We start from the raw sequence: 23,520 nt of genomic DNA on the forward strand, positions 1-23,520 counted from the left end.
TGGCTATTTTAACTGAAAGTCGCTGCCTGGTATCGGCGGATAAATACGATACTGCAGTGCCTGTATTATTAAGAAGAACGATGCAGTATTCCTTCGGACTTTCAATTAAAATGTCCTCCTGTATACAGGAATTACGTAATGTGTGTACGAGTACAGGTTATGACGTTGGAATGGCGATGTATAGAAATTGTGCGTCTGGCATTGAGTCGAGCACGGACATCCAAAGCGCTTAAGGCGACCGCTCGCGTAAGGCGGGAAATCCGGGCTCGAGTCCCGGTTCGGCAGAAATTTTCGACGCAACTGCGAATACTTTTCATGTATTTCATAACCGTTGTAGTGACTGCAGTGTGTGTTCCGAAGGAACATCGCTAGCTCTTCTTAACAACGTATGCACTGCAATATCGTATGCCTCATAAGTAGTACATTGGGACGGCAGGGCTTAATGTCCCCATCCGACGGATGGATCGCCATCAACAGTGTCATATGCCCTCACTTCATGAGACACTGCGTTTGGCATTTAATCCAGGACCTTGGTGTAAAGTCTGACAATAAATAATTTTACTCCACAGTCTCTGCTGCCTAGCCGGCCAGATGCTAGACTTCCAATCCGCTATTTCCGAGCCGCGAGCACAAGCACGGGTTAGCGAGCTCAGCTGCGGAGGCAAGTTTATTTCAGATATTTTTAGTGGAATGCAGCCTATCAGGGTACAGAGTGTATATTTTTATTTTTATAATTATATATTTTATGATTTTGGTTGGGGTGGCCTTAAAAATTGTGGGCTAGCATGAGACTTTTAATTAACTTATACCGCGATAACACTCGTACGGACATCGGCTGACCCGAAGTACGTACGATATAATATTTTTTAAACACAGCGCGCGACTGACCGCCTTCTAATAAATAGTTTGCGTGAGCGCTGCTACTTAGAAAAGAAAAGATGCGTATTCTTACGCAAACTGTAATTATTAATATGGGTCTCAGGGGCTACTGGTTATTCATGTACCAAATTACATAAAGATTAACACAGATATTGCGGAATGTAATGATTTTCAGTATTAAATATTCATTATTTGCAAGGCAAAACTAGAGAGAATCTCAGTCAGTATTCTAAATATTAATAAACTGAATCTATTTTAACTCTTTTTAACTTTGAAATTAATGAAAGGTCAAAATTGAGAAGTCTCTCGCATTTTCATTTAATATTATTATATGAAATTTTAATTAAATATTACAGTCAGCGTAATGGCTGACTAAATCCTGCTAGGGGAGATGAGCTCCCTGCACTATGAAGTCCTGTAAAAAACTTTGTTAATTATAATTAATGGTCGCGATCATGAGAGGTGACAACTAAGTCAATAATACACACTTTCCAATAACAATTTCTATTATATTTTTCAAAATACAGATAAAACTTACGTTAATTATCAGACAGCAGTACAATGGCGGCCTACCGCTAGACGAAACAAAAACAGGAGAGATAGTTCAATCAAAGCATTGTCTCTGATCTTCATGGCCTATGTTACACAGAGATTATACCAAAAAAAAAACTGTGTTTTGTTAATTACATGGATATTTGTGTTTTGATAATAATAACTTACGTTCTTTACTATTTGCTATACATCGCGCACACATACACAGCCTTGAAATAATTTATAATTTACACGTCTCATAACAAAAACTTCCTTTCCCTTTCTCCAAATGTCCCTTTATGACGTAACGTTAGCGACAGCCCCGGACGGTGCACAAGTCCCGCCCAATCACCCCCCTCCACACCAATCCATATCCGAAGCTCCGCCCATGGTCTGCCGCATGTTCCAACATCAAAGTTGTTCGTATCACAGATATGCTAGTCATAACAAGGGAGAAAATCAGTAGTTAGTACGGAATACAGTTTTTCTGGTACCACTGTGAAAAGAATTAGAAATATGTTCATTGAATATGCGAGTTGAAAAATCATCAATAAGAAAGAAAAGTAAAAATGGTATCCACACTGTCTTTTTTATTTCATGAGCTTTCATCTGCACTATATCAAAAAATCTGATATTTGTTAACTACAGTGAGCGCAAATTTCCATCACCTCGCGTAGTGTAAGAAATTCTGTTGGGAAATAGTAATTGGTAGTATCGCCAAAGATGCTGTCCATTATCTCGATTGTCTAAAGTCAATGTTGTGGATAAACATGGCAAAGTCGATGTCTTGGTTTGTTTCTGATTACCTCATTAAGACTAAAGAATATAAGAGTGGGTTAATGTAGAAATGTGTAATTCAAGCAGTCAGATATTTATACAGTGACATTCTTCATTAATATTTGCGTGTGTAATGGTGAATTTTTACTTGTGAACTCTGACTACTTGCTTACAGCAGACACGAGATTACTTTGAGTTCTTCTTCAGTGCTTGAGAGCTTTAGACCTGCCTATTGTGAAACATATGTACATAATTTTCGTCAGTGTCATTCCAACACATCTTATCGTACTTTAATGTCTGTTAGATAACAGTTTTGACAGCAGTGGGCCACAACAGTCAAGATTAGGTACCTTGTGTATGATAACTTTATTGAGAGTGCATATCTATGTTTCATTTTGACAGTATTACACAAACTGCTAAGAAGTACTAACAGCACAACACTGCTAGTATGAACAACCGCGGTGAAACAAAAAACGACGAACAAAAACATGACAGCTACGAGGACTACCAAAGATCCTATTGATGCGCTCTTGGTTGGTGTGGCGGGGTAGGTGTGAAGGGGGGTGATTGGGCGGAACTTGTGCACCGTCCGGGACTGTCGCTAACGTTACGTATCTTCATGGCCTATGTTACACAGAGATTATACCAAAAAAAACTGTGTTTTGTTAATTACATGGATATTTGTGTTTTGATAATAATAACTTACGTTCTTTACTATTTGTTATACATCGCGCGCACATACACGGTCTTGAAATAATTTATAATTCACACGTCTCATAACAAAAACTTCCTTTCCCTTTCTCCAAATGTCCATTTATGTGACGTACCGTCACAAGCCATAAAGATAACCAGGGTAACAAACCGAACGAACTATTCTATGAAGAGCAACTGGGCCTACACATGCCAATAACCTCGATAAACTTGTGGAAATGTGTTGGTAGAGTGCAGAATGATCCTGCATAATTCCTTAAGCCCGGTCCACACGCAACGATCTGTCTGCGCAGATATCGGCGCAGATGTCTGTACATGCAAAAGATCGCTGCAGATGTGGTGTGTTCACGCGAAACAAACCCCAATCTACTCCTCGCCGGCCATCTGTCGGTGTAGAAAAGAAATATCAGTGGCAAGCGACTACGCTCCCCGTAAACGTCAAAAATTTAATTCAGTTATTTTGAAATATAGAAATGGAGGAAGTTCTGTTGTGGTCTGTGTTCGCAACTTGTGTTGCAAAAAACATTCAGACCAACCGCAGGAAACAGAGAAAGCGGTCAAAATGGTGTAGACAGTGGCTGCTAAAGCGAAAGCAGTTTTCTCACGTAAATTTACTGTGAGAGTTGCAGGGCGAACCTAACGACTGGCGAAATTATTTGCGGATGGATGCCGAAACTTATAATTATCTCTTAAAGTTTGTAACCCCTCATATTATGAGAAAAAATACTTGAATATTGACACTCCAATTTCATCTTCAATTGTACTCCTGCTTGGTCTTGGCGTTTCTTGATCACTAAGAAAGCCAAGCAGATCAAAATACCATAACGTTGGCTGGTATACTTGATCTACTCCTACATCAGATCTTCTAGATTTCTGAACTTTGTATAACTCTTTTCGGTCAACAGTTCGCAACGAATTTTTTTTAAATTTTTTTTTATTACCGTTTCTCTGTTTGCCGAGGTGTCAACTGCCCGCAATTTTTCAATTAGAGCATTGTATGCTGCTGTCTTTTTGTCTCGGTCACTATATTTTTTACTTTTAATCTTCCACAAACATGGGTGGTTTCTATATATTTCAATGAATTCACTTACAAACTCTCGAGAAAACTGACGGGTATCAGCCATTTTAATGCCCTGTGCGCACAAATACAAACACTAGACTGAGCAAACAGCTGTTTCGCGCCAGATTTGCGGCTATCTCCTGTCCACACGCTCCAACTTGTCTGCGCAGATGTGGTTTGAACCCACAGATTTGAGAGGTTTCGCTCAAACCTCCAACTCCAACTTCCAGGTTTGCACACACCTCAGGTTGGTGCAAATCTTCTGTCCACACGCAACGATCTGTCTGCGCAGATGTGATGTGCGCAGACATTTGCGCAGACAGATCGTTGCGTGTGGACGGGCCTTTAGTTTAGTGGTCACCGGCGCTGCCGCAACTTATTCTATCCGTAGCGCAGGTTATGTGACAGAAGCGACTGTGCCCGCAGAGTACGCGACCGTGGGCTACATGGCGAAGCGCATCCAGATGCGCAAGAACCGCTTCCTGGCCATCCAGAAGATGGCCGAGCAGAAGAAGGCCGGCCTCGAGGCTCCGCACGCGCCGCCGCCCGGCCCGCCCCCGGAGGGCGACCACGCGCCCAAGCAAACAGTGAGTGTCGCGCGCCACAACGCCGCAGCCGCAGCCGCATCACCCCAGCAGCGCTCCTGCCCTGCCTTGTTCTCTAGCGACAGCCACGGAGCAGGAATTTCTCTCGAGCGGATCTCATAAGGGAACCTCCCCATCGCACCCCCCTCAGATTTAGTTATAAGTTGGCACAGTGGATAGGCCTTGAAAAACTGAACACAGATGAATCGAGAAAACAGGAAGAAGTTGTGTGGAACTACGAAAAAAATAAGCAAAATATACAAACTGAGTAGTCTATGTGAAAGATAGGCAACATCAAGGGTAATTTGAGCTCAGAAGTGCAGTGGTCCCGTGGTTAGCGTGAGCAGCTGCGAAACAAGAAGTTCTTGGTCAACTATTCCCTCAAGTGAAAAGTTTAATTTTTTATTTTCAGACAATTATTATCTGTCTTTTTTGGGAGTGATTATCACATCCACAAGAAAACCTAAATCGGGCAAGGCAGGCAGAAGATTTTTTTTTTTTTTTTTTTTTTTTTTTTTTTTTTTTTTTTTTTTTTTTAGCCGGCATCGGTGGTCTAGTGGTTCTACGCGCTACAGTCTGGAACCGCGCGACTGCTACGGTCGCAGGTTCGAATCCTGCCTCGGGCATGGATGTGTGTGATGTCCTTAGGTTAGTTAGGTTTAAGTAGTTCTAAGTTCTAGGGGACTGATGACCACAGATGTTAAGTGCCATAGTGCTCAGAGCCATTTGAACCATTTTTTTTTGAATCTTTTTACCCATTCGCCAAGTGTACAAGTTAGGTGGGTCGCCAACATATTCCTGTCATGTGACGCACATGCCGTCACCAGTGTCGTATAGAATATATCAGACGTGTTTTCCTGTGGAGGAATCGGTTGACCTATGACCTTGCGATCAAATGTTTTCGATTTCCATTGGAGAGGCATGTCCTTTCGTCTACTAATCGCACGGTTTTGCGGTGCGGTCGACACTAAACTTATTACAGTGAACAGAGACGTCCATGAACGAACGGACAGATCATAACTTAGCGAAAACAAAGAAATTAAACTTTTCACTAGAGGGAAGACTTGAACCAAGGACCTCTAATTCCGCAGCTGCTCACGCTAACCACGGGACCACTGCACTTCTGAGCTCAAATTACCCTTGATGTTGCCTATCTTTCACATAGACTACTCAGTTTGTATATTTTGCTTATTTTTTTCATAGTTCCACATAACTTCTTCCTGTCTTCTCGATTGATCTGTGTTCAGTTTTTCAGGGCCTATCCACTGTGCCAACTTATAACTAAATCTGACGGGGGTGCGATGGGGAGGTTCCCTTGTTAGCAACATCAGCCCGAACATGTCACGTCACTTACGCATATCGCTGTTTGCATTTTACGCAAACACGGGAACGACACCAACTCGACCTCGTATTTGAAGGGGGGGGGAGGGGGGAGAGCACTCTTGAAAAGATATCAGTCTCAGCACTCGACTCGATTCCGCTCGAGAATTTGGGCAATAAATCTGGTAGTACGCGTGTATGGCCTTCCGAAAGTACAGCTCTTAAATTTCGCGTGCATCGGTTGTTTGTCGCTCGCTCCGCCCCACTGCAACCTAGCTCAAGGAGTATTGTTTTTAATGATTTCTTATTTTAGATTCCGAACCTTTTTTTAAATATTTCAGTAAAATCGAAGTCAAAAATTTAAGTCTTACTAACGCATGTGACTTTTCGCAGCCAAAGTTGTATTTGTATTTATAGTTTCAGTGCGCTTGTTGCATATCTGCATAACATTAAAAAATATGTTCTGAATGAAGATCAATGACAATTAACGAAATTTGTATTTTTTAAGTTATTTGTAATCTTCATAAAGTACTCTTCCGCTGGATTTCAACGTTAGGAAAACGCGTTGCTGTTGTTAACCCTCTAACGGTAAGTGAAGTTTCCTGACATAAACGGTAAGGTTGGGTTGGATCAGACCCCACCCTCCAAATATTGATTTTTCGGAGTAAAATAAAAAGTGAATGATGGGAAAAAGTTTTATTATCAATACCGGAGGTCGATAGGTTGCTGAGAACATCTCATCTACACTGAGCATAGAATTTTTTAGGACACCACTCATGAAGAGAAGGCCCATCAACCCTTTTATTTCAACGCTCTCTGTTGGTGAATGAACCCACTGGACCGTATTGTACTTTTGCCTAGATTTCTCGGTTTCAAGATTTGTGTACAAAACAATTTTTTCTATAATTTTTGAATCTATAAATAATAAAAATATTTCTAATTCACTAGTGCCCCCCTTGCTTCCCCACGTGGACCAGGGAGATGAGTAATAATATTTGACGCTGGTGTCGTAGAAAATTTTGAATGGATGGGTTTGTTGGTCCACATTGTCTCTATGTTTTTACCTAGCTCAAAATTTCTCTCATCATCTACATCTGACTGAGAATTATCAAACTCGACTGCTCCTGCCGCACAATGAAATACATCATCCTTGTCATCAGTTTTAGATAATACATCATCCTCGCTTTCTGAACAGTTTTCTGCATCGATATTGTCGCCATCCTCTGACTCAGCCTCCTGTCGGAGAAACTCGTTGTATACCTCCTCAGGAGTTCTAAGAAGTTGATGCGCCATTTTAGTATGATACTAGAAGAGAAAACAAAACTTAGATGTAATGTAAACATCAATATGGGGTTGAATCCTCCCCTGAAAAGAAACTAATAAGAGTGACGTAAACAGTAAGGTGAGGTCGGATCTAACCCGAGCGCGGGTAATGTAGGTTTCGGATAGAAAGGGCAGCTGCAGGTCACTCACCAGACTGACGTGGCCTCCTCGGCGTTCTCGGGACGACTGTCTGGTAGGGTAGCTGGGACCACAGCGCTCTCAGAAAAGGGAGTGGGTAGTTATAAACAAAACAGACTCGCTTGGGTCGGATCCAACCCCAACCTTACCTTTAGAGGGTTAAGATAGTGCTAAAAGATATTTTCAGTTGCTGTACCCTACTTACATGTCATTACCTTTCTAAAAAGTTTGTTGTTAGTAGACGTTAAACACGTTTAACGAAACTTTTTTTTTCTTTTTTTGTGGTGGGCACGAAATACACACCCCTTGGTATTACGCGTTGTTGATATTGCTAGAGTTAATGTTCGAGAGCTAAGTAAAGCGGCGTGAGTAAGAGGCTGTCAAATACTGCTGCGACATTGATAACACGCTTTGTTCATTACGTCAAAGTGAACGATTTCTAACCTGTAGCTCATGCGAGAGATATCTTTGCTTTGAACAGTTTGTTGCGTTTCGCAAATGCAGCGAAAATGAGTTTTATGAATAAAGTAGAGAACATTCTCCGGAGAAGATTCTCAGAGCAACAGAACACCCGCTGAGAAATATCTCAATTTCGTATGAATAAGCATATTCTCCGACGAGGGTGTTCTTGCTTACCAATTTCCCCCCCCCCCCCCCCTCCTTCTTGAGAAGTTACTCGATGTGTGTGGTCTACCGAGTCTGTCACAGATCACATTCGTAATCTCACATTTTTCATTCAACTCGCTCGAACACGGAAGCTATTCATTGTACAAATACGGAACTACTATCAATGTGTTCTGGAAGAGCTGGACTACTTTTCGAATTTAGTTTTATGTGCAAATGCACTTTCTGACAGAGCTACCGAATTTTCGACAAGTGGCCAACTCTTTTGTTACTTAGGTGAACACAATATGGGAACGAAATCTTAAGAATACGTAACATTCGCATCTACTCCAAACCGGAACTCCGTCAGAGTTTTCTGACACGAGATAATTTTGGTTAAATGTGACATATAATGGGCCAATCGCGAATCAGTACTTCAGCGGCCACCAGTGTGGTTTCTTTGCGAGGAACAGAACGCTAGGTTTATCATAAACCAGTTATTATTTTTTCTAATCCACCTGCTTACTGCTAACATAAGAAAATTCAAGATTTTGAAAGGTGGCTACACTGAGCCACAGCGCCAGAGATTGCGCCAAAGAGTATTATTCAGCCGCCTCCACTGGCAGTGCCTGTCGAGGACTCGTAGTAGTCAGTGCTTGCTGAGATGTGATACTGAAAAGTTCTTGTTGAGATGTGATAGTAGCGAGTCGGTGTGGAGAGATTGTAATGTCTAGAGTGCTTTTCCTCAATATAAACGAAGGTAAAAAAAATATTTTTTTTCTTTTCTCTCTCATTATTTCAGTGTCCTGGATAATGCGTCATTACAGGTTCAGTCAACAAAGCATCTGGCGTGTGTTCTTGTATTAGAGTGTAATTCTGGGTTTCTTGCGCAATTATAGTATTTCTATTTTTTTTAATTACTTCAGGATAAATGATATTTAAAATTTCTTGTCTTGTTGAAGAAGAACCGTGCCAGATGTGTACGTTGAGTCATACTTCCACACACAGAACAGTTATACTTGTGCCTTGGGTTTGTGCATGGGGCTTAATTATTAAGTTTGAAAATCATTTTTATTTTTCGTAGCTGTAAGTCCGATTACGCAAGTCTCGTAAACGGTTGGCCCTGACTAGTATTATTACGCTATCTGACTGCATAGAACAACAACAAAGAATGAAATGAAAATTTTCGTTAATACAATTAATTAATTAAGTCCCCAGCAACTATAAAACCTACAAACCCAAGGCACAAGTATAACTGTTCTGTGTGTGGAAGTATGACTCAACGTACACATCTGGCACGGTTCTTCTTCAACAAGACAAGAAATTTTAAATATCATTTATCCTGAAGTAATTAAAAAAAAATAGAAATACTATAATTGCGCAAGAAACCCAGAATTACACTCTAATACAAGATCACACGCCAGATGCTTTGTTGACTGAACCTGTAATGACGCATTATTCAGGACACTGAAATAATGAGAGAGAAAAGAAAAAAAATTTTTTTTTTACCTTCGTTTATATTGAGGAAAAAGCACTCTAGACATTACAATCTCTCCACACCGACTCGCTACTATCACACCTCAACAAGAACTTTTCAGTAACACATCTCAGCAAGCACTGACTACTACGAGTCCTCGACAGGCACTGCCAGTGGAGGCGGCTGAATAATACTCTTTGGCGCAATCTCTGGCGCTGTGGCTCAGTGTAGCCACCTTTCAATTTATGCTGTGGGAAAGCGTGATGATGAACTTCTGAAAATGTCAGTGACACAGTTGTCTGGTGTACGCCTAAATCTTCAAAAAACTGAGAATGTTGTCCGCTTGTGATAAACTTCTCTAGTTTTATACACACGAAATCAGAGAATGTTCGTCGCGTTCAGTAACTGCCCTCCCTCACACCCTTTTACTCAAGCTGAGAACATTCTCAGGGGAAGCACATCCTCTGACTCGCTTTATTCTTGAGAAACTGAGAATGTTTTTTAAATTCTGAGAATAAAAATACATTCTCCATTTTATTCATACCACCCAATGCATGAAACGAATGAGTTGTCGTTAAAGAAGTAACGTAGCGCTGTTTGATTATTAACATCGCTGTTGTATGTTCTCTTCGTTGAATTTTAAAACTGACATAGTCAGAATAAAGTACTTGCACTGTTCTTCAGTGTGATTGGTATGATTAAATTGTAAATCGATGGTAATTACGTTCACTTCATAAGAAATTTTTATTTGCTTAAGTGTACTCAGTTTGCTTTTGGGGTTTCTATATAGCTGTAGAATATCAATACTTGAATATCGGTAATAATACTGGACGTATATGTTCGCGAGATTGACGTATTGTGTACTGCACTCTTATTACTTACCTATCGAGTCCTTTGGTTGTCTAAGCGGTACAGTACTTCCGAGTATTACCAACACCAACTCAAAGGAAGGCCTCGGCGCTTGTTGATGACGTCACGTCAGCTAGGCACGGCGAACGCCAGGTCTGTTGCAGGCAGAAACGCCTGGGCTTGCTTGTCACTATAAATCTCTTATTTTTGGACAAAATGTTTGGTATTGTTTTGGATTCTGCAGTTTTGTTTATATGAAAGATTTTCTTACTATCGTAAAACTACAAATGAAGATTTGTATTACTGAATCCTGTGGAAACAAACATAGATCAATATGAGAAGATGCTTTGCCCCATTGCAAGCTTCGGAAATTTTACATTCAAGTAACTATATTTACTTGATCCATTTTGTTATCGAAACTTACTCCAACCCCCTTACAATGAACCCGTTTCTTTTATTTATTTATTTATTTTCGTTTGACATCGTCACTGGAAATGTGAACTAATTTACATGTGTAAATGTCCAACTGTTGCCAGTCATTAGATTACAGTCGTTTTCAAAGAAAGGAATTCTAAACAGGAACCAAAATAGCTTCATACATCGAAAATACTGCTGAGCTTAAACTTTTTTAAACATGCTCATCAGAAAAGATAAATATTCCCCTCCTGCAACTGAAAGGAGAAACTTTATAAAATAAAAAAAAATTATTTGATAAAACAAGTATCTCTCTTTTGCCTCTTCTTCTGTCTCCCACCCCCTCCCCCAACGTGTACAATCGCAAGATATTTCATTAACATTCAGTGCGCCTCACCCCATAGTCAACCAAGATACCTAAAGAAGAGCAGCAATGTGTTCACAGTTTCTTGTAAAAGCAACCCAGTACAAACGTAACTTCCTCAGATTTACAAATAAGGTAAAGTAGCACGAATTCTGTTGCTGCTGGACCATGAAGTTGTTTTTGTATGTGAATCCTTAAAACAGATGGAAATTTATTCAGGAGTACACTATTTGTTAAGAAGTGTAATGAATTGCACAATTAATTGATTGCAGAAATCTCTCAGAACATTGTGTTGGTCAACTACCGCCAATAGTTTCACATTTTCCTGTGTCAGAGAGGGAGACACCACCATTATGAGTATGCCTGCAACAGACCTGGCGTTCGCCGTGCCTAGCTGACGTGACGTCACGAACAAGCGCCGAAGCCTTCCTTTGAGTCGCTGTTGGTGTTACGCGGCGACTGTGGAGCGAAGCGAGTGACAAACAACCAGCACGCGCGAAATTTAAAAGCTGTACGTTCAGAAGGTCATAACTGCGTTCTATCAGAATTATGACCGAAATTGTAAGGCAGGATCTATTGCTGGGTTTGATATCTTGCCAGTGTACTTTTTTCTCAAAATATGAGGTCGAGTTGGAGATGCTTCCTTGTAACACTGAAACTTCAATGTTGTACTTATTTTTCCTGTCTTTACACAGTTATTAGTAGCAGTAAGTTGAGTAATTGCAACTCCTACGGATGCAATTGAAAATCCACCAAAGAGGTATGGTTAAGTGTTGGATAAATTCGGTAGTGTGGACGTATCCTGACAGTCAATCTTTTGAATGTGTGCACACATTTCAAGCAATTTTCACCTTCAGACAAAATTTGTTTACGACAGTCTGAGTCATCACCTCAGATTAAACAAATCTCCCAATAACAGTTCTTGTTTTTAAGTTTCCTCATTAGGAAACTGTAGCATTAGTAATCGTCATTGAGATCGAGTACGTACAGTTAGTAAATTAATTTCCGAGAAATGAATGGAAATTAAAATGGGACACCAGAAGGGAAAAAGAGAAGAATTTCGTCCCCATAAATACTTCAGCCGGTGATAAATAGCTAATTTGCTGCATGGCAATCCTTAAAATTCGACGTTTTTCGCGACACTTTCATTTTGGTATACTAGGAAGCCATTTCTCAGTGTCGGCGCGGCATAATTTCTTAAAATAGAGACTCAACTATACGATCAAGTGCAGTATAAACGCTAAAAATTAGCGGTTGCTGTCGCTTTTCTTCCTACACCATAACAATTTGTGACATCTTAATGCTCACTACACTGATACGCTTACTCTATAGTGATAGCTACAGAGCCTCAAGTATGTGTGAGTCCAGAGGAACCTGCGATATTAGCCGACGACTTTGACCAGTGACATAATGGTTGCTGAACATCACCGTTGTTGCATATTTTGAATTATATTTCACCATAGCGCTATTTCTTTAGTATTGTCACCGGTTGCGAAATAAATCATTTTTAATTTATTCTGTGTACACAAAAATACTATTTTTTCATTGGCATGCTAATTATAAGATTTCGTCGAGGTATCGTTGTTTTTTATTGTGAACTGGGGAAGCGGTCGTAGATCCGAATACTGCACCTGATTATTATAGATGTTTGGATCTATTTGTCACTTTCTTGGCACTGGTGCACGAGCCTTCCCTATTACATTCCTCGAGTTACTGCGGTTTTTTCTGATGTACAGGGTGGCCCAAAACTCTCTTAACATTTGAAAATTCATGCTCCACGGAATAATATAGGTAGAGAGCTAAAAATTGACACACATGCTTGAAGTGACATGGGATTTTATTGAAACCAAAAAATGCAGAAAATGACCAATAGACGACGCTTCAGATGATACAAAAGCAATAATTAGCACGATAATTGATTATTAGTAAAGACGATATCGTTTATAGCAAATGCTCAACATTTCGGCCGTCGTTCATCAACAACCGACTTGTAGTCGAGGGACCTTGTTATGAACAGCACTGTACAGCATATCAGTAGCTAAGTGTGGTGAGAAGTTATCGTCGGATGTTGCCTTTTAGCATCCCTAATGAGATCGGACGATCGCGGTAGACTTCAGATTTCCGGTAGCCTCACAACCAGCGGTCACACGGACAGTTCTGGGGAAATGGGAAGCCAATAACAGTACGCGATCCTCACCCCACGATGTAAGGAAGATAACTTTGACATGTGTAGCAATATGGGACGGAGAGCCATCCTGCTTAAAAGTCGTACCTTCCAGCAGGTGTTTATCAGCCGTGATGACTCTCTCTCTCTCTTACTACAACACATTTTCTACACGATTCTCATGCGGCGTCACTTATGTGTTAGTGTCCACCGCCATTTGTCATTTCAGGCGTCTGTGTTAATTTTTACTTCTCTGAATACATTATTCCGTGAATTAAGTGAATTTTCAAATGTTACTGGACTTTTGGATCACTCTGCTTATAAGAGCGATGTAATCAGAAATGGAATAAAAATTAGGTACGCTCAGAGAGGTTAGAGTTTTAGAGTTTGAGCCAAATGAGTGAACAGCAGTGTGGCACTCTTGTCGATCTATGGTTAGTACTTCATCTCCATATCAGCTACGTTTTAAGAGTTCTGATCAGTTTGAGGTTGAGAGTGGCGGCGGTTCAGCTGGTACTTACTTCCCCCCACCTCATGTCCTCTGCAGTCTTACACAGCACTCTGTTCTCCTGGTAAACAGGTAATGGCTGCATTTTTCTTTTTTTATGTTTGGACAGCTTTAGTGATTTGCATGCTCATTTTCTTTCCGCGTAGAGTTTCTTTTGGAAGTACTGAAAACATGTCCACGATTTAGCAAAATACCTTTCTAGAAGATGAATTGTGATTTGTAAGGAGATAAAATGCAGCGCACTCTGAAAGAAGGGGATATTTTACCCTGGATGAGATATTCAAGTCGCAGATTTCTCATATGACATGGGTAAGGCAAGTACGTATCGTCAGAAACTTTAATTCATGTTTCGAGAATTAGGTAGAGAACTCTAATAGCCACAGTTAATCTGCGCTTCATGTCATAATATTCTTCATTTTCTCCGTTTCTTTAAGTGTTTGTTTATCTTTTTGAAATAATGAAATTGCGTCATATTCAGACAGACTTTGTGGAGTGTAATATTACACTGCACAACTTCTGTGACGCTATAACGTGTTAATAATTTTTCATCCCATTACGAGATATTAGAAACATTTTTGTAAACACCGAACAAGAGTTTCTGCGTGAAGCTGCATCCCTCTCAAACTAGTGATACCATCTGAGCCAATAAACTTCAGAAAGTGCTAAACACGATTACTGCTACAACTACTATGCACCACAATATGATTGCTCTGTCTGGTGGAAGTCGTACCGTACTAAACAGTACATAACCCTAAGCGAAACATGTACACTAATTACTGAGTGCCTTATAGGACATTGCTTTTTTTTTTTTTTGGGCGGACCGCTATAGGACTTCGTCCTTTACAGCCAGATATTCCAACAGTCTGAGAGTGGTGCAGAAGGAATCTCAATTTGGAATCTGTGTGATATTGTCTAGCAGGTATTGCACCTTCAATTATTAGATGAAATATAACATCTACCTCGAGAAAGCTGATGCAGATAAGGTCACTAGACAAAATATTAGTTACTTCCTGAAAATAGCACACTGGTCGCTTTGAAACGCGGTACAGGGTGACAACTGGTAACAGGCTGTCTTGTGACCACCGCTGACATAAAACATGGCACTGGAGTGAAATCGGTGCACATGGAGGCATGGCAGCATGACAGGAAGGGGGTACTGTGTTTGGCCCCGCTGAAGACCAGACGGTGAATGAAGTTATCCGCTTTGCTTCAACACTGGCAGTACCACGTGTCTGCAAGGAATGGTGTGCCTCTAGCAGCCATGTAAAGAGACGTAAAAACTATTGTCCTGAAAAGATGCAAACTGACAGAAACTGGAGACGAATGCCACGGCCTGTCAATGACAGTCTATTTCAAATCCCATACAAATTGTTGACGTCAGTGAGCGCAGGTCCATCTCGGCCAGTCTCCGAGCGAACTTTGCGAAGGGAACTGCAAGAAACGGACATTTGGAATCGGACGCCTCATAAAAGGCCATTACTCACAATGGTACACGAAACCTTCATTGGGCCAAACACCATAGGAACTGGACTGCGCCCGACTGAAGACGAGTAGATTGATTCGACGAGTCGCGATTTTGACTCTTGACGTGAGGCACCAAGTGCACAGATGCCTCAATAATGTTTTTAACCTGCAATGTGTGGAAGGTATAGTTCAGGCCAGGCAATCTTGCGGTGTTTTGACCGTGTTTTTCGTATCATGACGTTCAACATTCTCCGCGACCAACTATTTCCCTGTTCAGTGTCTTCTACACCTTCATATTGAACGTGTGGAGGACACTTCCATCTTCCAGTGTGACAACAATCGTACTCGTTCTTGGTCTGGCGAACATTCATACACCAGATTTCCATCGAATTCCTCTTAATGCACAGAAAATGTCTGTGACTATTTAGACAAGTGGGTAAGCCATAGCAAACAGCAGCCGCCAGTTCATTGCTCCACGGGATCTCATCAGCAACGGACTTCAGATTGTTATAGCACTCCTGAATAGACTTGCCGAGTTTCTTCGTCGTCGAACTGAGTCAGTTATGAAGATTAAAAGCGATGTGACGCGATATAAGCGCGATGTCTGCTGGGTGGGTGGGTGGGGTGTGGGGGTGGGGGTGAGGGAGGGGGGGGGGGGGAGGAAGGAGGATTTTTGGTCCAGTGTGCTTCTGCCACAGGTACACGCAGTAACATGGGTACAAACCTGATCAGGCAAGACTGAAGTCCAGCGAAACTTTCTTGCGAAAGGTTGAAGGCCTACACGGTTTACAATCGACCAAAAGATTTTCTTATTGAAAGATCACACGTCGCAGCAGATTAGATGGATGGTCCAGTCTGAATATCTCCCACCAGATTGACATATGGATGCTCGGGCAATATGGAAACCTGGCTTAGGTCTGGAACTAGGAAATTCATGCCACAGGTAGAGAAATGTTGCTGTGCTTGTCAGACGAGTCCTCGACAGTGGGAAGGAACAAGCCATGGCTCGCAGCAGAGCACTGTAGAAGACCAAGCGAATAGAAAACGAAAGCGCTGTAGAATACCAAGTAAAGAAAAACGAAATAATCGTAAATAATCTTTCCTTCTTGGAGGACCACAGTCATGTAAAATTTTTTCAAAGAAATTTCCGCCATTTGACTGTTAATTATCAACAAAATGCAGCAATAATATTAATCATCTAATTAATTGTTCATAAAAACAAATTATTTAGAAATAGTGCCTCTTAAAGATCTACCGCATTTGGTTTAACTCGTCTTATGCCTAAAGAAAGAGTAAGAACTATTTTGAAAAGAAAAGCAGGTATTAACTGCCCTGCCTGTAACTTGCCGACCCTCCACATTATAGCCCTCGGGACAAGTGAAATCAAAACCAAAGGAGGTATAAAGGAGCATCACTTAAACCATTTCTCCTAAGGGGATGCAGCCTTGTGGAAGTCAATTTTGTAAAGAATGTGAGCGACGGAGCGTATATTGGCAGTGCTCATTGAATATTTTTTGGCATGTACGCACACTTGCACTAAGAGTCTGCAGTCAAACAAAATGTTAAATTTTAGTATGAAATATATAATTTTACACAGTTTCTGGGAGTAACAAATTGTACCTAATTGCCTAGTGACTAAACATCGCAAAAAATACATCAAGGCTATTACAATAAAAGAGTATAGAGCAGTCTTTTTTTTATTTCCGAAGAAAATAATTTTATTTATGAGTAATGTATCCACATGTCCCTCTCAAATTCACAAAATGAAGATACATTTTTGCTATGGAGTTTTAGCTGCTGCATCGTCACAGGCCTATTATCGATTTCAAAGTATCATGACAACTGACAAGATAGGTAAGTGTAACTGTAGTAATAAAGTTAGATATAAAATAAAAACACAGGTGTCCAGGTTTTTTCTCTTTGAAATCTGGTTAGCCTATTTCTCTACAATGACGTCTCACAGACAGGTCAAATGTATTTTAAATGTAAGTATTGTTTTCAGTTATGTAATATCTTTTTGCTTCTATAGCCCGCACTGTATGATATTTACGCCTTCTTAATTTTCAGTTCAACATGCACTTGAGAACTGCTATAAAGCCGAAATCATGGTTGTGTGAGATAAATGAACAATTAACAGTCAAATGAGGGAAACTTCTTTTAAAATATGTTTGAAGCCTACTTAAATGCTGATCTGATTTACTTCACTCTCTCGTAGCTGTAAATGCAAAGCAAATATTAGCACAGGAAATCTCCTATCAAATACTCCCAACTGAGACTCCATCTGCTTCACTACCAGCTCGCCTGTATTTGGCAACAAAGAACAATATTCTACAATACTGGCCATTAAAATTGCTATACCACGAAGATCTTTTCAGAGCATTCACACAAGGTTGGCGCCGGTGGCGACACATACAACGTGCTGACATGAGAAAGTTTCAAACCGATTTCTCATACACAAACAGCAGTTGACCGGCGTTGCCTGGTAAAACGTTATTGTGATGCCTCGTGTAAGGACGAGAAATGCGTACCACCACGTTTGCGACTTTGATAAAGGTCGGATTGTAGCCTACTGCGATTGCGGTTTATCGTATCGCGACATTGCTGCTCGCGTTGGTCGAGATCCAATGACTGTTAGCAGAATATGAAATCGGTGGGTTCAGGAGGGTAATACGAAACGCCGTGGTGGATCCCAACGACCTCGTATCACTAGCAGTCGAGATGACAGGCATCTTATCCGCATGGCTGTAACGGATCGTGCAGCCACGTCTCGATCCCTGAGTCAAAAATGGGGACGTTTGCAAGACAACCACCATCTACACGAACAGTTCGACGACGTTTGCAGCAGCATGGACTATCAGCTCGCAGACCATGGTTACGGTTACCCTTGACGCTGCATCACAATCAGGAGAGCCTGCGATGGTGTACTCAACGACGAACCTGGGTGCACGAATGGAAAAACGTCATTTTTTCGGATGAATCCAGGTTCTGTTTACAGCATCATGATGGTCGCATCCGTGTTTGGCGACATCGCGGTGAACGCACATTGGAAGCGTGTATTCGTCGTCGCCATACTGGCGTATCACCCGGCGTGATAGTATGGGGTGCCATTGGTTACACGTTTCGGCCACCTCTTGTTCGCATTGACGGCACTTTGAACAGTGGACGTTACATTTCAGATGTGTTACGACCCATGGCTCTACCCTTCATTCGATCTCTGCGAAAACCTACATTTCAGCAGGATAATGCACGACCGCCTGTTGCAGGTCCTGTACAGCCCTTTCTGGGTACAGAAAATGTTCGACTGTTGCCCTGGCCAGCACATTCTCCAGATCTGTCACCAACTGAAAACGTCTGGTCAATGGTAGCCGAGCAACTGGCTCGTCACAATACGCCATTCACTACTCTTGATGAACTGCGGTATTGTGTTGAAGCTGCATGGCCCATGCCTTTACACACCATCCAAGCTCTGTTTGACTCAATGCCCAGGCGTATCAAGGCCGTTATTACGGCCAGAGGTGGTTGTTCTGGGTACTGATTCCTCAGGATCTATGCATCCAAATTGCATGAAAATGTAATCACATGTCAGTTCTAGTATAATATATTTGTCCAATGAATACCCGTTTGTCATCTGCGTTTCTTCTTGGTGTAGCAATTTTAATGGGCAGTTGTGTACAATGGGTCAGAACTCGATCCGCCTGTTCTAAATTTGAATGACAGAGAATAAAATGCATATAGAAACAAAATAAAATAAAAAAAACTTTACGGATGTTATGTTCTGCATGTCAACTATGCGATCTCTCGCTAACTTCTTTGTTTGCAAGCTTCATGGCTCCTAACGGAATGAGGTGAGGTGTAGGTGTGTGAAGAGAGCGCCTGTACGTGTCCCTTGTAAGTGGTCGGCGCCGTGCCTCTGTTCCAGGAGGTGCGTTTCAAGGTTCACGATCCGAAGGCCCACTCGAAGGGCGGCACTCTGGAGAACACGGTGAACGGGCGCGCCGACGAGGAAGCGGGCGGTCCGGCGCCGCAGCACCTCATCCACCCCACCAAGGATATCAACAAGCTGTACGGCATCACGCCCAGCGACATCGACAAGTACTCGCGCATCGTTTTTCCCGTCTGCTTCGTGTGCTTCAACCTCATGTACTGGATCATCTACCTGCACATCAGCGACGTCGTCGCGGACGACCTCGTGCTGCTCGAGGAGGACTGAGCGTCCACCATTTCTTTGCCTGTTTTCCCTCTCCTCATCATCACACCTTTCTGTTTCTATTTCTTTTTTTACATTCCTCACTGATTGTAAAGTTTCTACGAACTAGAGGGGCGTGTATTTCGCTCCGTCGAGCGTGCTGCGTACAATAGCGAGAAATGGCAAGTGGCGACTAAAAAAAAATTTTTTTTTGTTTACTCAGGAGTGGGATAAGGATCGAATTACGGACTCTTCTGTGCAACCGTGTGTATGATTTCCGCCGTACACTACACGTACGCCAACACTCCCACAGCCTATCAGTTCACGCACAGCCTGTTACATCTTCTCGACACTGTACTGTAGCCACATGTGCTGTTATTCTAAATAATAATAATATTATTATTATAATAATAATGATGATAAAGAAATGATATATTCACACGTACTGTAGGTATGTAACTGCGATAGCGGTGCTAAGAATGTGTGGACACGTCAGTATTCGTGGTTGTGAATGACAAAGTGTGGTGATAGGAATGTGGAAAGAACATTAGTACTTCTGTAATGTAGAGTGAATACAAATATTCTAACGAACTCTTTAAATCAGTAAAGAAATGTTGATGTATTCTTCTAGTTACTTACGGATGCCTGGAAGCGAGAAAGGGATGTAATGAGCAGCAGGAGATACTTTGTATTGAAAACTGAACCTCGTGTGTGAAGTTCGCCATTCTAAAATCTGATGTAGTAAAATGGTAGTTGTAATCCAGATGATAAACTGAACACAGGATTCATTAATTTTTTAAAATGAGTTAATACAAGTGTATCGTAAGAGAAGAGCTCCCGTAGCCTTCCCGACCCAACCTTCTCCTTTTTCTATGAGAATTGTTATCGTGTTCCACATCAGCCCTTCCACTCTCACGCGAGACATCTGTGTTCGACTGCTTGACACTGTGCTTTCGAAATTGTAAAGCGTTATCACTGAATGTTGTTTTCTCTGTGGCACACTAAAATAATCAGACTGGTTCTGATATATATTTCTGTTACTATGTAATGATAAATTAAGTATTATAAACCTGTTGATATGTTACAATCAAATGTGTTAAATTTGTTGGTAAAAATTTTAAAGTGAGTGTTTTAATATGCATGACAGGCAGGAGGTGTCGAAGTTCAAAGCTGTAGTGGCATTGTTCCAAAGACGTGAAGAAATGTTTACATCAGATAAGTGTAACATTCTTCTTCAATTAGTTGATTAAAGACCTGCAGACCACTTCTCTTAATTGTTGGGACATAATAACTGGTACTTGAGGATATTCATAGTATTTATTCTTGATATTTAGGCTTTTTAAAGAAATGTTTGTAAACTGGAGTAGGTCATTGCTGTCAGTCAGTGAAATTTTAGCAAGTGTTTAGTGCTAATGGTCCTACACTGTGGACAGTCCGTACTTCCATACACATCGTACTGATTCATCACAATGAAAACAGAAAGCACACACCACCTGTAAATATACATATAAGCCAGTGCAAATGCACATAAAGTAATGAAGAGGAAGCTCTCTTTGCCAAATTACCATCACTGATTCGTCATTTAATCACTCTTGCCTGTCTATCATATTATTTTTATTGGTTAATATTTGTATGTAAATGTTGAAAATGAATTTATTTCATGTTAACTAATTGCAAACACAAACAGTTTAATTCCTGGGCCCACTAGACCTTGAGATAAGTAGCTTTTCCCTATTACCTGACCCAGATCACTGAGTAAAAATACTTTTATACAAAAAGGAGATTAAAAATAATCTGATCAGATGTAAAAAGTACACTAATATATATTTTAGTCTGTAAGGAATGCGAAAATTCATTAAATGATAGTTCTCAAGTCTCATTCAAAACTGAAGAAACTGGCACAGATATATATTTAAAACATGAACACATAGTTTGAGTGAGTGAATGGATTTTTCATAAAATTTTCATTCAATTATTGCAAATAATCTGAGAAGTTCGGACATACGTGGTGGTTTTAACATTGCTTTACTGAACGAAATGGTTATTAAAATTAAATTGCAATTTTTCATCAAACAGCATTTTCAATGCTACACTAATAACAGCCTTACTTAAACACAATCGTTAGCACTTATGTACAGTTCTGCAAATTAATTTCATTTTATGCATTCTACTGAAAGCACAAATATTTATTAATTGATGCCATGATGTAAAGTGAAAGGTTTGTGCACTTTAATCTTAGGATATAATATCCTCACAACACATAACTGCCATTTTATAACACACAAAATATAAATGAGAAACAAATACCAGTTTTAAATAATTCAGTTAATAAAATATTACAGTAATAATTTTAAAACATAAATATGATTTGTCAATTTGATAAATGGGTGCAAAACTCCAAGTATAAAATGTGGCAATGGTCAAAATTGAAAAAAAAAAACATGCACTTTTTGGCTTATTTCTTTCTCTTAATATTAACTCACATTGCCATTAGAAAAGGAAGTCTTAGACAATGAGTGACTGTTAATGGAAGAATGAAAAGCAATATTCATTGTTACACTCACAATGCCCTCATGAATATTTAGTTTACATAGACAATGAGTCAATGGACAGCAATCACTAAAATTTACAACAAAGTATGTGCTGACCAATTGCATAGTTTTAGTTTCAAATCAATTATATTTATAACATATATAAAAAGGATTAGCACCTGACATATTTTTGGAACTTCATCTCACTTATTACCAATAAAATATCTGGGTCAACATTTTTTAAATTAATTTTAAAATTTACACTTCTGTTTAACAGCAACACTTTTTAGTCATAAAACAAATATGTTTCACACTAATGTATCGGAAAATGCACATAAAATATGTTTCATAACATTATTTTTTCAGTTTTATTTTGTTAAAAAAATGCTCACCTCAAAGAAAAAAGTACAGAATAAGTACAGTTAGGACATAATGCTGTAGGATGTTCTAGGCAACAACAGGACAAAAAGTGAGGCTGGTCTGATCTTTGAAGATTTTCTACAAGTTGACATTTACTAATTTTACAGGTCTTCATCATTTATGATTTATTATGTTAAAGTAAAGTTAAATTCAACATCAATTTGTGACACTCAGTAATTAATGAACTTTTCTTTTAAGAAAATTTCACTCGTGGCACCTGTAGCAAACCTTCTGTGATGCGTGCTAGTGACACAGACTGTACATAAAAAAAGAGTATTCATTTTAAAATGTTTATGTGTGTATGAAGATTAATTCAATGGTCAAAGGCCACAGTTATATTGCTCAATCATTCCAAAAATAAAAATTAATTATTATAAACACTGTTCTCTCTTAACTGTAGACAAACATGAAAAGTGCTGCTATAAGCAATACACTGGCATCAAGGCCAATTATTTATAGCTTGTATGTGTATGGAGATACAAACACCTTTGGTTCAAAAAAGATCATTAAATCACCTAGCCACATACCAAAGATCTAGCACTCCTGCTTTTGGAGCACTTTATACTATTGTTCCTCATTAGAAAATTCTTATTGCAGTAAAGACCCATCAAAACATAAGAAGGTTCATGTCAATATCTGCAGCATATAGGCTACACGTTAATTCTAAAGGACTTACAAATGGAACCTCCTATGTTTACACAGGAGAGAATATTGTTATACACTGAGAAAGCTTTTAGAACTAATTTCCTGTAGATATCAGTGCTTGTATGTGGAGATTAATTAAGAAACAAGTGTTGTGTTTATAAAAAAGTGCAGAAAAATATGTAAAGTAAAACTGTTTTGAATAAGTGCAGTATATTTTGTGCGAATTCAATTTGAGCATGTAGATTGCTCACTAACTGAATATTCTAAAGAAACAAGAGGAGATGATCATGATGTGTAGAAAACTTCATATGAATATTTGTTCGTCATTTTTATTTCAATAAAAGCTAACAATGAGAACACAGTTTTTGCTGCTTACTTTCTTCACTTCCAGAATCATATTTTTCCCACTATTTTTTCACTAAAATGTGAAAATATGACCACTGTACAACTTTTAACTGGTGAAAAGAGTATGTTAGACTAGCTGCATCCCTAATGCAAATTAAACATGCACTATAATAAATAAGAACAGAAGTGAAGTAACTTTATGTTATGGTTACAGTGTTTAATTATAA

General features: G+C 39.9%; 1 protein-coding gene across 3 annotated transcripts in view; it reads left to right on the plus strand.

The window, feature by feature from the left end:
• The window catches only part of LOC124796245 (gamma-aminobutyric acid receptor subunit beta), a 621,538-nt gene extending 598,229 nt beyond the window's left edge, over positions 1 to 23,309 (plus strand). For 2 of the 3 annotated variants that reach the window (XM_047260339.1, XM_047260340.1), the window contains exons 8-9: positions 4,385 to 4,545; positions 19,086 to 23,309. In XM_047260339.1, coding sequence (XP_047116295.1) covers positions 4,385 to 4,545; positions 19,086 to 19,376 — 452 coding nt within the window. In that variant the 3' untranslated portion in view covers positions 19,377 to 23,309. The remainder of the gene's footprint in view (positions 1 to 4,384; positions 4,546 to 19,085) is intronic. The other variant, XM_047260341.1, reaches the window with a different exon arrangement.
• The last annotated feature ends 211 nt before the right edge of the window (positions 23,310 to 23,520 follow it).

The sequence above is a fragment of the Schistocerca piceifrons genome, chromosome 4 (assembly GCF_021461385.2).
Source record: "Schistocerca piceifrons isolate TAMUIC-IGC-003096 chromosome 4, iqSchPice1.1, whole genome shotgun sequence".
Lineage (NCBI taxonomy): Eukaryota > Metazoa > Arthropoda > Insecta > Orthoptera > Acrididae > Schistocerca > Schistocerca piceifrons.